General features: G+C 41.6%; 1 protein-coding gene across 1 annotated transcript in view; it reads right to left on the bottom strand.

Moving 5' to 3' along the window:
* LONP2 (lon peptidase 2, peroxisomal) overlaps positions 1–17,210 on the bottom strand; it is a 37,277-nt gene that overhangs the window by 4,784 nt on the left and 15,283 nt on the right. Inside the window, 5 exon segments of the mRNA XM_036390189.1 lie at positions 4,610–4,633; positions 4,635–4,753; positions 12,629–12,762; positions 13,797–13,923; positions 14,505–14,655. Of these exon segments, the coding sequence (XP_036246082.1) occupies positions 4,610–4,633; positions 4,635–4,753; positions 12,629–12,762; positions 13,797–13,923; positions 14,505–14,655 (555 nt within the window).

The raw sequence follows: 17,210 nt of genomic DNA, 5'->3' as shown, positions 1-17,210 counted from the left end.
TATTATTTAATGCAGCAGTAGTTCTGGATAACACTAATTACACAACAGGAGCTGTATGTGGCAGCTTAGCTTAAGGCCATGGCAAACATGTAGGTGTGTCATTCTTGAAACCTTCCCTGCTCCCAAAAACACCTTAAGAATCTTTCTCCTCAAAGGACTCAAACTATTCAGTCAATCCTGACTGAATGTTTATGTGACTTAACCCATCTGCTGGTGTGTGTTTGCCCTGTTACTCCTGTGACAAAGCCACTTTTGCTCCCCAGTGTTCCCCACAAGCCTTTTTAAAGGTGGTGGCACTGCCTGAGCTGTGGCCAGCCAAGCCCCTGATGTTGTTCTCTGCAGACTTTTACAAACCTTTGGAACAGCAGAGGCATGACCAGCCTGTGTTCCCAGGCCAGGTGGGGGACACCTGACAGAGCCCCTTGAGGAGTTACAGCAGCCAGCAAGCAATCAGCAGCTCCAGTGGCAGCCAAGGGCAAGGAGCCCACACAGCCCCTCCTCCCCCTGCCTCTGCTGGGGCTCTGCCTTACCTGGGCACTGGCAGCAGCACTCTGCCCTTTGCTTTCATTAGCATCATTTGGCTAAGAAGGCTCTTTCTTTTTCTAGCATTAGAACTGTGTGTTTCACTTTTATGGTATCAAAATACCTCACCAAGCATTTTCATCCCTGCTAACATCAGTTTCTATATCCATTCCCTGTGTGTTATTAGTTACAGTGATTTACTCTGATTATTTTAGTCACTGCTTAGTAGCTCAGGTTAACAAAGTCAGCTCATCCTGGTCACACTGAAGTCCAACAAAGCTGGAACATTCCCCTGTGCACTGGAGACTGCTATTGTGGCAAACCATCAAAGGTGAGATGAACACAATTCACTGTCCACGCCCTCTCAGCCCAAAGCAGCCATCAACAAGGTTTATTGATCCGGGGCTTTTGTTTCAGTTCTTTTAGACTGTACTCTGGATCAACTGGAAACAGTTTAGAGGCCGTTTGAGAGCTCTGGGGCACAGCACAGCAAATGGGACAACAAATCAAACCCCAAATGGTTCTAACAGACTCAGCACAGGCTCCCTCCTCTATCCTCAGACTAGGCAGGTCCCTCTACTACTTTCACAAGTCAGTTGAGATCTGATAAGAGAAATTGCCTGTGTAGTAGGTGTTGATCACCTTTGGACCATTGTTCCTTGCCAAGCAACCTCTCCTGCTGTCCTGGAGAGAGACTGGACCACCCCCGCTGCAGGCTGAGCCTTTCTGAGCTTGCTGACAGGCACCCGTGGCTGCAGAAAAGCCCCTTGGAAACCCCCACACAGCCAGAGCCACAGAACCCCCAACACTCAGAGGAAAGCAGCCTGGAGAGCACAAGAGAGACCCACAAAGTGTTACAGGGAGCCCCACAAGACTGAATCGCTCCTGGCACCCCTGAATAATTTCTTCTCACCACTAGTCAGATGAATTTAAATTAGAATAAATCCTTTCTTACATTTTCTAAACAGCCTCAATTAAAAATGACCATTTGAATCAGCTGATGGCTGGTGATGTCTGTCAGGTGATGAAGATGCCACTGAGCAATGGAGTCTGGAGATCTGAGAATTTTTGTAGATGAGACCAAACCAGCTGTGATTTAGCTGTACCCTGAGTACATGAACATACTGTCAGATGCATTTTAGCTGCCTGGATACTGCAAAATTTAAGTCTTAACATTCAGCACAGTCATTTATTTTAGAGTATTTCAGGTTATCAGCTGCAGTTTTGGAACTACACCAAGTCAGTGCAATGGACCAGAAGCTGGCAAGTGCCTGATTCCCAATGGGAGATGAGAACCAGTTACTTGCTGGCCTTGAGCACATTTGTTTTCCTTCCACAGGTTCTCCCAGCCTGACTGTACCAACTTTTTTTCTTCTCTTCTGATTCATTCCCTGGCAGATCAGTGCTGGCAAAGCACATTTAACAGTGGCTTCCCTCTGAGGGAGGAGGATTTCCCAGAAATATCACCACAAGACTGACAGTTCTTAGACAAATATGCCAATCTAAACCTGTACTTTGGACGGGTTTTGCTTCTGAAAGACGCCCTGATGTTTTTCCCTGATTAAATGGTGCATGTCACAGGAAACAGAGCCATTCTTTTATGGCATCTGCACTTTCATTTCCTAGAACAGGCCATTCCCCCGACCTGCAGCTTCTGTCCCTTCAGCTCCACTCAAGTTATGAGGATAGAAACCAATCCTGATGGGCCTTCCTGTGGTGCCAACAACCTTTGGTACTCAAGCAGAATTAAGGGTTGAAAAAAAAAAGCTAAAAAATCCCACAATACATCAACTAAAATCCAAGCCAAAAATAGAAATAGTTTGTCATAAACCCACTGGATATTTTAGAAACCCTTTCTCCCAAAAGTGTGCCGTGCTGAAACATTTCATTAAATCATCTGCACTTTAAACTGATTAGATTATTCTTTCAAAGCCTCACTATGTGATTAATTCCAACATTTGTTCTGGAGGGAGACACGTAAGATTATTTATTTGTGATAAATGAATTAATCCAGCAAGTAGGAGCTGAATATTCTGTCCCACCCTCCTGCTGGGAGAGCTGTGCAGACAATAGCCAGGCAATGCCCTGGAAAGGTGAAAGATGAATCCCTGGCTCAGGAATTCCCTGAAGGACAACAGATCAATGAAGTCATGTCATGTTTCCAGTTCCATTTGCTCAGCCTCATGCAAGCACTGACACCGTGGCTGCCTCTTTGTGTCTTTGTTTCAGCTGCTGATAAATGGCAAAATGCAGGCCCAGGGTGAAGCTCTCGGGCCAGACCCAGAGAGGAGACCCAGGCTGACCCTACAGAGCAGAACCCACAGCAGCCAAGCTCAGAGCAGAAACTCTGCTCCTCCAAAGAACCTTGGGGGCACTTGAGAAAATTCTAAGGAATAACACATGAGTTAGGAAAATTCCTTAAAATAGGAGTTATGTTGTTATCTGAGCAATTTACATGGAAAAACCCAAAGTGTGTACTGAAAAATATTCACTCAATCAACACAGCAAATAGCACATGAAAAGAAATCCTGGGCTGCCTGGGGAACTGATCTGTGTGGATTCATCTCTACTTCTATTTATGCACTAAATTTGCCTTCTAAATATGGAAATGTTAAAAAAACCTTTTGAAACAGTAGTCACAAGCTTCAATCATTCTTATTTCAGTTGAGAGGCCAGCAGATCCATGAAATGCTTATCTGCAAATTTATAGCATCTGTAGTGGACCCCACAACAAATAAACAAAAACCCACCAAAGATAAGCCCCAGCTAGCACTCCTGTGTTTGTACACTTGAAATTAAGAACCACACTTTAATGACTTAATCCTACAGAAAAAAAGACAAAATAGCAGAAATTCTTTTCCAACACAGCCACACTACCAAATTTAAATGAATAATCAACTCCAGAAACAAAACTGACACCATGTGGGACACCTAAGAAAAGTCCCATATTAGCACTGAATTCTTACATTTGTGTCATCTTCCTGCTGGGTACAGAGGCTTCTGAGATGTGGAAAGAACAAAAGCTGCTGACAAGTTCAGTCATTTGCCTAAAGAGTAAATTCTCCTAATTTCTGGAAGTTAAAAACCAGATCACCAAAGAACCCTTGTGGATGCCCTCAGCCCAGAGCCACCAGGCCCCCTGGTCACTGATCCTCCCTGCCTGCCACTGGCCCAGCTCCCAGCAATCTCTGGCACAGCAATGGCACTGCCTCCTGCCAGCTGTTTCCTCATTTCTGCCTCTTCCTTTAAGAATCTCTTCCATGACAAAATCCTCATATCCAAAAGGCTCAATTCAGGTCTAAAAACTGATTCATTCCTTAACAATCATTCATTTTCTCCTGCTATCCCAATCATCTTGCCTCCTTTTTGCTCTTTAAGTCCCACTGGAAGTTTGGTCCTCTGATTTAGGAGAAAATAATTGTAAGAGGAAAGTTCTCAGAACCAGAGAACAACTGTCAGTGTCACTATCACCGGTGAAATGAGAATCCCAAACTAACAAACTACTTTAACTGATGGCATTTCTACAGAAAGGAGCAAAATACAGATGGGGGAAAGCAAAAAATCTGAAATATGCCTATTGAGGAGCAGAGCTGGAGGTGCCTGACTGATCATAGAACATTTGAATAGCTAAGAGTCACATTAACCTAAAGAATGTCTGAGAACTTCTGGTGCAAGCTGAAGTGGTTTGAATACCCCAAAATGCTGCCTGGCTTTAAGGAGGGATGAGGAGCAGTCCTTAGCACAGCTGCTGCAGAGACAGCATTCCTGGGCTCTACTTTTGGCTTCTTTCCCAAGACCACCAAACATCCCCCAAACAAAAGCAAAATTGTTTCAAACTGAAAAAACACCACCACATTCTTCAGCACTGCTGCAGGAATCTTTGCTAACAGAAAAGTCAGGGCACTATGTCATTTATGTACCCTCAATTAAAAGAAAAGAAAAGCTTTAGGTGAAAACACACATTGTGGAACATAAACAGTGCTGTTATTAACATATTTTGAAGTTATTAGCATTGTATAGACTCAGTTAATAGCAATAATCATATCAGCCAGAAACAGCATCAAACAGAAACAAATGAGGATGTTACCTCCATGTCATACATGGGGGGGCCCCAGGATATCTTTCAGAGCGTGGAAATCAATTAAAATTGGCATTTCAGGTGGCAGAGCCAGGTCAGCTGTGTCACTGATGGATTCAGGTTTGGCATCTTCTGTGACGTGTTCTTTGCAATCTAAGGGAAGAAAATCTAATTTAGCATTTGTAATGGTCTTTCCTAGACAGAGGAATTTTTAAAAAATTGTGACAGAAAAATAAAACATGCAATGAAATGCTCAGTAAGTTCAGGAAAATGTGCTCAAACCATCTCTCACAAAAATCTTGTCAAATTAAAGATAATATGGCATGAAATGTAATTATTAAGCTTAAATATGTTCTAAGTGTTCATCAAAGATAAAATTTAATCTAGAGCACTGACAGAGATGCAACTCATCAGCTTAAGTGCATTTTAAACTAATTCAAATAGCAAAACACATTAGGCTCATTTAAGACTTTACATTTTTCACCAGATTTGTGCAGAAAACCAGTATTTCACAGAATCAGAATAGTTTGGGCTGTAAAGGACCTTAAAGCTGATCTTGCTTTGGGGTCTTGCAGGGACACCTTCCACCATCCCAGGTGGCTCAGAGCCCTGTCCAAGCTGGCCTTGGACACTTCCAAAGGATGGGGCAGCCACAGCTTCTCTGGGAGCCTGTGCAGGGCCTGCCCACCCTGACAGGAAAGGGTTAATTCCTGCAGGAGGAGCCATGTGCAGGCTGGTGTAACAGAGAATGTGCAGCTGAACAATTCTGGGGGCAGCTCTGACACTGCAGGAACTCCTGTTCCTTTCTGAGTGTTTACAAGTGTGCCCCAGCACAGAGCACCTGCAGGGCAGCCCCTGCAGCACAGGCTCTGCTGGGACATTGCTCATGTTGGTTTTTGTCTCCTATGAGTTTTAGGGCTTTAGTCAGGCATAGAAGGGTTTGGGTTGGAAGGGACCCTAAAGATCACCAGCCCAAGTCCCCACCACACACAGGGACACCTTCCACCTACTCAGGCTGCTTAACTCACAAAACTGACATCTCCTGTCTGTTCAACAGCCAGCTCAGAACAGAACACATACAGGCCTTGTGCAGTGGAAGAATCTCAATTTTGGTGTAACAGCCTGTGGCCTTTGTCTTGAAATACTACACACACAGAGGGCTCTGCTCTTCTCTTTGTTGAAGGAGATATTGCTATGGTGCCATGCTCAATAACCAGCAGCAGCAAAAAATTCCTCCAAGGTCCAATTACCAGACATTTTCAGAACCACCTACAGGCAGGATATACTCTTGAGGAAGGGCTATAAACCCCCAGCAGCCTGACACTTTTGAATGCAATATACTCAGGTGTCACCCAGGAGGGACCAACAATTAAAGCAACAGTTATGGGTTCAGAAAGGGGCTCTTCCCTTCCTTCACTCACAGCAGGAGTGGATTTCTTACCTGTACAGTGGCTTCCTTAGCAGAACTGCCTTCAAATTTCTGTTTTCTCTTTTTATACAGAAGTGAACTATGGTATTCACAGGGAATGCCCCAACGAAGGGAGAAATGATGAGGAGAACTCCATTGGTATCAGAAGGCTAATTAATGACTTTATTATAGTATATTATTCTATACTATATTACACTATATTACATCTAAAGTGAATCTGCCAAGCACTCAACTCTGCACACACTGCACAGAGACTCATGACTGTCAGCCCACAGTCCTGACACACACACACACACACACAGCTGGCCCTGACAGGCCAAGGAAACAAGACACCATCACTGTGGGTAAACAATCCACACTGCATTCTACTTTTGCACGACACAGGCACAGCAAATGAGATAAGAATTGTGTTTTCTTTGTCTGAGGTTCAGAGAATGTGAAACCCAGAAATATTCTTGGGAAGAACTGTGCCTTGCTTTTCTCTGTGAAGAGAAATGTGGTGCCAGTGAACTGTGATGGGAACCATGGCAATGCCAAGTTCACCCCAGCCTGCAGAGGAGCTGTTTGCATGGCTGAGCTCCAGAACTGGCAGGCCCTGACACTGCACAGGTACCCAGGAACTGGGAGCAGAGGGACAATGCAGGCAGGGAATCATTTCCCCACAGATCTGATCCAGGTGCAAGAGGCCTATCAGCATTTCTCAAGAGCCCTAAGCAGTGTTTTAGTGAAGGATCTCTCAGAGAAATGAAGAATGCTTGGACAATCCAGCTGTTCCTGAGGCTCTGTGGCCCTCTCAGGCAGTGCTCCCTGCCCTGGGGCTGTCCTGCACACACAGAGTGAGGACTTTTGTTCCCAACCCCAGCCCAACACACATCTGAAGTCTGTATGACACAGCAGTGTACACTGAGCTTCAGGACTCCTGCACAGATTCTGGATCCAAATATGGGTTGTTTACTTTCTTTGACTTCTTTCTAATTTTAGTTTGAAAAGGAGCTTTCTGGTTCTTCCCCTGCACATCACTGCATGCACAGTAACTGAAGATCCAAGAGTACAAACAAGCACAGAAAACCACAAATCACTGATCTAATCTATTCACTATAACATGAAGAGGTGGTCAGTGGTGCAGAAGCAATTCTCAGAAGGGATGAAGGAGGATGTCTCCTTTCACAAGATACAAACTTTCCTGTTACTAGTGCTGATACATAAAGACCATTTTACAGATAATTTTTTGACTGTGCAATTCTCACTAATGCCTTAAGAGAGCATCAAGGAAAACATTCCACATCACCATTAACACAACAGCAGCACCTCAGCTTTCATTCAGGACTCCAATCTAAGAGTTCTTACCAACAGCCACTAATCTTTCATTGTCCAACCCACTGCTCCATGGCTAAATCCCATTCCTCTGCTGCAAACACTGCCTTAGTCAGATGCCTCCTGTTGTTCCAGCATGTCTCTCTGCTTTTGTTAAACTGCTATTTTTGTACATAACAAACTCAAAGACATAAATACTGGCAAGTCTAGGAAGCTTGACCCTGCATGCTATTCTTGCAATTCAGACTGCAATTTCAGTGCTATTTGATAATCTGAGATGCAATCCATATTTCAAAGCAAAACTGAGTTTTAAACCAGCTGCTTATGTTCTGTACCATGATTTTACTGCCTAACAAACACAAATGTATTTATTTCATCTAGCTCTGTATACAGCAGAAGAGACAAACTCCTCATAAACAAATCAGGGAATTTGAGGCCACCTGCCCCATTAAAAGAATCAGAAACTCTCTTCTATATCTGATCTAATGAGTAGATCCCGTTTTATGATCTGTAACAATAACAAACTCCAGACCTTTTCCAAAAATGTTAAACTAAATTCTGTCACTATCTAATTTTCTGTAAAAGCAGTGATGTCCAAAATGTAATTACAAACTCTAACTTTTTCTTTGAAGGAAAAAGCCATCTCTATTTATCATCTTTAAACAGGTGCTGACTATGAGGAATCTATGCAGACAAAAGTAATTAAGATTTCCACTAACAATGACAAATTGTGTTCCTTACCTTCCCCAGACTAACAGCCATAAACCACAGTACAAGCTAAATGGCATAGTTATCTAAAACAAGACACTAAAATTCAGGTTTCCAGAAACAGAACTTCTCATTAGGACAGCAGCTTAATCATCTTACACTTTGAGACAAGTTGGCAAAATAAACTAAAAGGTCAAAAAGTGCCCTCAGCAGAGCTCCAAACTGCACGAGAGGAACCACCTGCTGCTCTGCTATTACATGTCTGCTTACACAAAAGCAGCATGGTATTGAGTTGTTTTAACATTTAAAAATTGTAATACTAAAAATAAACAACACATAACCCTCCCCAAGTAACCAAAAATAAGTTCAAAAAACAACCAACCAAAAAAAGACTGTTTGTAAAATTTTCCAAGCAGAATCTGCAGCTACTCAAAGATCACAATGTTCTTCAGAAATCTGTCTTTGCAAGTTCCCAAAATAAAACTACATCTCACATGTAAATAATGGATTTGTAAGATAATGGACTCCTGAGAAAACATACTGACAATGAACTATTAAATGTAATTAAAGATTTAATGTTAATAGACATTTCATGGCACCAAGATTAGACTGCTGCCTTCTAATGAAAATGAGAGAATACAAAAGTCTAAAACTTCCTCAACATGTAGCAAATTCTCATCTCCTCACAGAACAGATTTAAATTAAACACTAGCAACACAAGTCTAAACCCAAAGATTTCTAGCCACACTTCCTGACCAAGATAAAATTTTATTATCTTTTAATTGCCACCAGACTTGAAACCTTGTCCATCATGCTGATGCTCTTTTTTATATCTCTGTAGCAATTCAGCGAATCAGTGTTATGTTAAAAACTACTTTAAAATGTTAGGATTCTACTTTCTTTCTTTCTTTCTTTCTCATCTGACTTAGCAGCAGATGCTTCAGCACACAACAGACAGACTCAGAACTCTTTTGGTCCCTTCAAAGTAAAAACCCCCAGAAGTGCATTTAGGTAAAGAAGGATGGGATTGCTTCTGCTGACAACAGTTCACATTCAAAGGCAGCCATAACATCAAACTGCTCCCTAAAAGCAACATTCCACTGCCAAACTTAAATCTTATGCACCAAACTTTTAGGAAGTGTTTCTTTAGGAAGGGAACAATTTCCTGGGGCCCTAATCCTGTTTGAAGTTACTTACATGCTCAAATTTAATGCTATGTGCATTTCTCCCCACAGCACCAGAAAAGTTCTCTTTCCACAAAAGAATTACATTCCATCATTAGTGACCTACAATAACAATGTGTACTGGAAACACTTGAAGGTGAGGTGCTCATGCAGGAATATTTAGATAACTTAACATGGAAAAATGACACTTTAAAAATTAATTTGTATTCAAGCCAAACTTCTCAGAACACTTATGTCTTTTTGACCTCCTGCAGAGAAGTCATTCCAAGCAATTTTCAGAAATTTCAGAAAAAGGTCCACATTGCAGAGCTGGAAGCTCTCTAAGGTCAGCAGAGCTCAGACCTGGGTACCTGCAGTCACTGATGCTCAGCAGATTTCATGTGTCAGTTCACACTGACCACTTTGGTCAAATTTGCATTTAATTTAAAACCAAATGTTTCATCCACAAGGAGTGTAACAAACTGCTCTGTATTGCTGGGTTATGGAAATATTGAAGTATGTTTAAAGCCTTAGTTTCAACATAAACACAATCCTCATTTCATCACTTTTGCTTCTGAAATATTACCTGTCCTAAATCTCCCTTTGGGTCTGAATTAGACAAATTGTTTTTTACCCTGGGTTTCAACTGCTGTATCATGACATGATGCCTTAGTGCACAGTTGCTGCATTGTATTCTCAAGGCAGTTGCACTAAAATAGGAAGGAGAGTTTCACATATTTTTGTGACTTCTAGAATTTCTTGTAGAGTCAAAAGACTCGAGGAGTGTCTCCTAAATCTGAGCTAGTGTTTCAGTGAAAGATCAGCCAGCATGGCTGTGCACAGGGCTGACTCCCCAGAGAGCTCTGAAAACGCTGAAAAAGCTCCCTGTGCACACTCCACAACTGACACAAAGCAACATTCCTGCACTCACCAAGCTCTCCAGAAAGCTCAGGAGTTCCAGGAGCAGGGAGGCACTCCAAGCTGCCCGTGCATTTCAGGGCTGCATTTCTGGAAGTGCTGAACCCAGGCTCAGTCTCCAGCTGTGCAGGGCAGTGCCCTCCCTTCCCAGAGCCACTGCCACACAGGGGCAAAAGCCTCAACTTGAGCAAAGCCTTGGAAACAGCTGCTCTCCCTGGAGGTAATAACCTGACTGAATCGATGGAATGGTGGAAGGCTGTGATTCTACCACCTGGTGTCCTTAACTCTTACTACAACCCCAGGCAGAGGCACTCAGTTGAATTAACAGCACCGTGGCAGGATTTGCTATGCTCTGGATCAGGTAGAAATTCTGTTTTAGCAAGCAAGGGAAGCCTGCATGTGCCCTCTCCTAGTCACAGCTCAAGGCACACTAACTGCAGAGTGTCAGTCTCTCATCAGCAACACACAAATGCAGGAAGCAAAAATGACTGCCAGGAATTTTTATAGAGATAAAGAAAAAAAATTCCAGAAATTATTCTAAATGAAACTATTAAGGGATGAGAACTTGATTAACTAATCTTCCAGAGTCATTCATTATATGAAATAAAAATTCATCATCATGATGCACAACTGCACAAATGTCCACTAATCAACAGGAGGAAAAAAGGCCAAAGAAATCAATTTAGACTACAAGTCCCATTATTTGCATCAACTTGCAAGTATTTGGAGATATTTACAAGCTTTGTTTTGAAGACTTAGTTGTTTCCAACCTACAGAATGAAAATAAAAGTATTTTTTAAAAGGCTCCTACTCTCACACACTCCCAGGAAATGACACACTGTAAAAACACACCAGGGTGTAAGCACAGTGTCAGTACAAAATAAAACCCACTTTCCACATTGCACTGTTCTGCACAGAGTTTCACTGCAGAGACACCTGTCCCTCAGACTGCCTTTTATTAATACACCTTTTTCTTATGGACAGTTTTCACTTCAGAAATACAAGGCAACTCTTCACAGCTCATTTTTTTCTTAACTCCAAACTGGGTCAACCAAAAATGCCAGCATTTTGCTCCCTTCTGAAGCACTGGGGCTGCTATTTTCACTTAGCTTTGGTAAGTTGCAAGTCCAGAACTAATTTTAACAGTGTGTAATTTTAACAGTGTAAATACCTCAGTTGCAAGCACAGTGCTAATTTTAACATGGTAAATAACTCTCTCACTGGATTGAGATGTCTAGTACAGTTCCTTTTTGTTACCTGCCTTAATAATAAAGTGTTTCTTCTTACAGTACCAGGAGTTGTGCTCTGAACCTACCTCTTGTCTATTTTAGCAGAATGCTTGAAGAGCAGAACATCTCTTTTTATTCAGCAGCTGCATTAGACCTCTGAACCACATTTTAGACACAGCTACCTCCTTTGCAAATATGACTTGTCAAAGTTACCATGCAGAAGGTGCAGTAGCCAGGACACCTGGTACTGCCTGGTGCTGCTGAGCTGGGCCAGCACAGCCAAAGGCTCAGCACTCACAACCACAGAAGCATCAACAAGTCAGTGTTTGACTTCAAAGTCCATCAGAGCACAGAAGGTACAGGACACACACACAATAGAAAAGGAAAGCATTGGTAAATGTCTTAAAAGCTCTGCCTTTTAATGGAGATGAGATGATTTAAACTGCAGGATTGCTCATGGATTCAGTCACTGCTGCTGTGAGAGCTCACTGCCTTTAAGCCAAACGTTCAGAGAAAACCAAGCTGAACCTGCTTGAGCAAACACTGCCAAATTCAATGTTCTTATATTACAGTTTTCACAGACATTACAGTTATCCCAGAACACTCAACTCACTTCATCCTTCCCCCTCCTATTTCCAGACTAGAAAGAGACCTGCCTTTACTGGTGAAGCAGTTACCTGGGTATTTTTGCTGTTTGAGAGTTTTGTGTTTAGTTTTCTTTCAGTGTGTTTGATGACTGGAAATGATAAAACACTGTCTGTACATATGGGAGACAAGAGCAGACTAACTGAGGCTGAGAAGTTACCAAAGCTTCGAGAGACTTTGAACAAGCATGGTCTTAAAAGACACATAAAAAGAATTCTAATTTCAGAGCCCTTCAAGCAGACAATTTTTTTAGTGTACAACAAAATAACCAGATTGAGTTCTGAGCTAGTAGGAACTACAGCCATGCTTAGAGAAGAAGTGAAAGATTTGCATTAAAAAACCTAGGAAGACATACACAAATCATAACTGCATCTCTAGGACATAAAACGGATGCACTGAACTTGTCAATTACCAACTCAGCAGGCTGAAACGACTCAAATTATGTCCTAAGTCATAATTCAGCACTAAAGCTGCACATAATAACATTGTCACACTATCTGCCAGGCTTTTGAAAACAAGAGTCCTTAAAGCAGAATAAAACAGGAGGAAAAGTTGCTACACTAGCTTCCTAGTGACTACATTAGAAGCTCCCTTTTTAACAAAACATGCCAAAGATACACACCTTCTCCTTCCCCCAGCTCAGCACGATCTGGCTTTGCTTCTTTGTGCTGCCCTTCTGCCACCTTCACAGCCACTGCTCTGCAAATGGCTCCCAGCTTCCGATCCAGGGCTCGCACTCCCGCCTCCCTCGTGTACCTGGGGAGACAAGAGCTGGGCTGGGCTCTGCAGGACAGAGCTCTCTGCAGTGGAAACACACTTCTCACTGACCACACACCACAGAAATGGCATGGCAAAGGGACCAAAACCTTGGGCTGCTCTGGTACTTAGGAAAAAAAGAATTTGTTTTTATCAAAATAATTGTGGTTGCTGATAAAACTGCAGACTAATTACTGAGTGGGAAGACATGACTAACAGCTGGTGTCAAACCTTCATAAAATGCTAAGCAATGTCCAATACCACTGAGCTCTTCCTGGATGCATTAAAATTAAAAGGAAAAATTATTTTAAAACTTAAAATATATAACTCAGTGGAAGTTGAGGAACTGGCCATAAAAGAATATTTTGTTTTAGTCTATGAACTAAAAAGAAGCACCAGGCAGTAACACTACACAAAACAGCCAAAATACTGGTCATAAAATACTTCAATTCATTGAATCAGTACACTTTTTCATTGGAAATGAGCTGGTTTCAAGTTCCAAAGATGTTTTGATCAATACATTTGCTGTCATGTCTAACAAAAACCCCAGTTCTAATGAATAGAAGCTATTTAAAAATCCTGTACTTTAATTTTTTAAGCCTAATTCAAGATCTAAACAAATGTACCCATCAAGTCACAAGGGAAAAAAAGGAAGCCTAGTTTCCATTTTTTGTACGAAAATTATAGAAATATAACTTGGTTCTTTAAACTACATGTTGTCTGCTGCCAGGGCCATGGCTTCACACAGTGCAGCCGCACCAGCCTCAGGTACTCCTGTTTATTCAGGGCCTTGGCAATTGTGTCAGCACAACTGACTGTGAGCCTCACCTGGGGAGCAGGAGCAAGGGATTCTCTACAGAAAGGATGTTCTCTAGAGAAGGTAAGAGCTAGGGAAAGAGCAATTCCATAAGCTACCAACTGTTGAACTGCTGAAGCTATTAAGGACAATACATATTAAGATATATTTGTATTACCACTTCATAAACTGATTTATAAAAGAAGGTATTTACACTGAAAGCAATGAACCGATTTACCTGGTAATTATGCCCAGAGTGGTTACTTGGGGAATCTGTATTTGCTGTGGAGTCAGACCATGTAGTTCAAGCTGTTTAGGAATCAAGTGTCTATGTGCAATTTCAATTTTTTCTTCTTGTGTGTATCCTTCAAAAGAAAAAAAAAAAGGCATTTATGTATTTATTAATGATCTTTTTGCTTACATACTACAACATAATCAAATTTCTTATCTTTTACAATTCTACCTGATTGAATTTAGGAAAAGGCCTCCCCCAGCTATAATCTACAAGGCTGTTGGTATGATCCTTTGTGGCTATTCAAAACTTCACACAAACAAGAAGAGAATTTTAGTGTTTCAAAGACCCCTTTCTCCATTGGAATCTTAAAAAGATGCATCAGCCAAGTGACCATTAGAATATAAACGAATCAGTGAAGGAAAATATCATTACAGAATGTATCCATGTATCACCATAGACCTGGAACTGCATTTTCCTGAGTGCTAAATACTTTTAAACCATTTTCTTGAGTGCTAATACAATGGTAAATACTATCCTTGTGACAGAGGCCACAGGAGAGGCATCCTGCCTTGTCCCTTCTGATGACCCCAGCCATGCACTCCAGACTCCTGGCAGGCTTTCCTTAAGGAGCTGCCTTTCATTTCAGCAGGAACACCCCAACCTTGTTTAAAGACCTGCAGCAGCCATGTCATGAAGGCACTGCAGTGTTACCTGGCACCTGGATAACCTCCATTCTGTCCAGCAGGGCAGGTGGGATTGTGGCTGTAGTGTTGGCTGTAGCTATGAAAAGCACTTGGGACAGGTCAAAGGCTACATTTAGGTAGTGATCAGTGAAACTGTGATTTTGTTCTGGATCCAGGACCTTAACAAGAGTGAACACAAAAAAGTCACACAATTGTTCATTCAGAAGTAAATAAAATATGCACATTTTTATTATATTCCATTTGGATCTGTCCCATCTGACTTTACAGTAATGAAATACATTATGGCTATCAATAAATCCTGGCCTTGCCTGGATTACTCTGTGACTACATGTCACATCACATGTACAGTTCAAAAAGCCACTTCCCCTGACTTGTTGCTGCCCCTTTCTAGAGGAGCTGCAGCATTTCTCCAGCCATCAAGCACCTTCCCTAAGCTGCATCTCCATGACCTTTCACACATGGCAGAGTGGTCCTTCAAGGACTCCCAGCAACCTTGGAAAAGCAGTCCACGTGGTCCCATGGAACAAGGAGAATTCTCCCAAGTGATCCCTGACTCCAACCCTCACCTGCTGCTGGCAGCTCTTCTTACTAGAAGCTTACTTCTTACTCCTACACCAGCCTGTGAGATCTCTTTTGTGAGACCAAGGGGAAAACACAATCCCAGCCTTAGCTGCTGTCACAAAATCAGCTGCCCCGCTCTTTCTGCTTTGTCCAGGTTTATTACTAAAGGAGGAGTACAAGTTCTTATTGCCCACGACATCCCAGGCAAGCTCTGACCCTTGGCAAGCCCTGGCCTTCCCAACACAATTGTTTTTCTTTTTGCTCCAAAACAATGCAGACAAAACTGAACAAGCACTGCAGAACAAAAACACAGTCTGACCAACCTCAAAAATCTATTGAGCAAGTAGACCTAGGGCTTCAATAGCTGTGTTGTCTTCCTATTGTTTTTAGTACAACTTACGTGTGCTAATACAACACTTGCCTAGATTTAAGATTAGGTGCTAAATATTCAATACATACATGGAACATGAGGGTACTGAGATGCTGTCTTGTAGATTTTTTAACAGTGCCAAAAATGGCAAGGTCATTGTACACAGCAATGTACCCCTGGCTCCTGTATCACCTGAGAAGCACCTTTGCTTCACATCCCCTTGAAGTGCAGCCACACTCTTCCTTGCCACAGGATGAATGATAATGCTACACCCACACAAATAATTCTCATGTCACAAATAATGGGGCCCATGCATCTCCTGAGAAACAGCACTCCACTGTCAAAATAACTTGTCTGCCTACACCCAAATGAATGCACACAACCTGAATTATAGCCAAGAACAGTGTTGATAATTAAAAAACAACAACTGAATTTGGGGACTTCTTTGTTGGTTATAAAGAAACAATTCTGAATTTTCATTACTCTTCAATTCTCCTCAGGCTTTGAAAAGTGAAAAATCTTTTCAAAAAATTAATTATGAGAACCAACTTAAAAAATTATTCTATTACAGAATGCCAGAATCACAGCTGACTTTCCTAAAAATCAGAATACGTTTGGATTTTATTTGGAAGAGCTGCAAAGATTTAAAAGCAGTTACACATTCCCCTTAATAGTGAAATCTTAAAACATACTGAAGCATATGCTCCAATTCTGAACCTAGAGCTGGAACTCAGTGAATGCCATTGTGCACTGGCTCTAAGCTATTCAAAAGCTTTTCTTACCCTCTTCAGCAAGAAGCTGCTGTCATTTACTCCCTTCTTTACAAACAAAGGCAAAAGGCCTTGAAAAATCCTGACAAGCCAAGTCCACTGATACATAATTCAGAGCTGTGCCTTACCTCAGCCAGCCCCCCAGCCCAGCCCTAAACCACAGGGAGACACAACAACAGGCAGGGGATGCAGCACAGCAGCTACAAACTGGCTTCAAAACAAGCAGGTCTATACCAAATATTAGCTTCCCACTCAAAGTCTACTCTAGCAAATTTTTCTAAACTGTTTTAAATAGCTAATCCTAATTCAACTTCTTTTTTTTAATACTAATATCTCCACAGAATTCTAGTCTATCAGCTGAAGTGTTTGCAATTCCAAAGCTGCTGAAAAACAATGTATTCTAAAAGACCAAATTGGCATTTTGACACATTTATTTACATGCATGCTTCTCTCTCCTTCTAGTCTGCAACTAGAAATCCTTATGAACCCTACTAAGTGCCAAGCTGGTGAGTACAATGTTATTTATGAAGAAATACAAAATATTGATGCTGAACTCACACGTAAAAATACTATCCAATAAAGATAAAGAAAACTGTAATCCAAACCAACTTGGATTATATCTAAAAATGTGAATTATCTGAGATTTTTTTACAAGGGCTGGAGATCCTCTGGACTGATAATTCCTTGTCACGGTAACTATTTTTTAGAATAAGATACAAAGCAATGTCCTGCCTCTGTATTTCAAACAGACTTTCCAAAGCAAATAGAACTGTTCTTCAGTTAGGTATCTGTGCTGAAGTTCAAGCTCAAAAGTCTTCCAAGATACTCAACTAATACAGAAATATGAAGTACAAAAAGAACATTCAGTGCACAAAATATCTTGGCTAATTTATGACAGATAGCTCACATGCATACAAAGGCTTCTCTGTAACAGCTTTTTATTACCACAAAATCCAGAATAAATTCCATGAGCGTTTAATTGCCTGGCTATGCTCCTGGTCTAATTTCCCTG

The sequence above is a fragment of the Molothrus ater genome, chromosome 12, assembly GCF_012460135.2.
Source record: "Molothrus ater isolate BHLD 08-10-18 breed brown headed cowbird chromosome 12, BPBGC_Mater_1.1, whole genome shotgun sequence".
NCBI lineage: Eukaryota > Metazoa > Chordata > Aves > Passeriformes > Icteridae > Molothrus > Molothrus ater.
The sequence above is the reverse complement of the archived record's forward strand: the minus strand, read 5'-3'. Positions and strand labels throughout refer to the sequence as shown.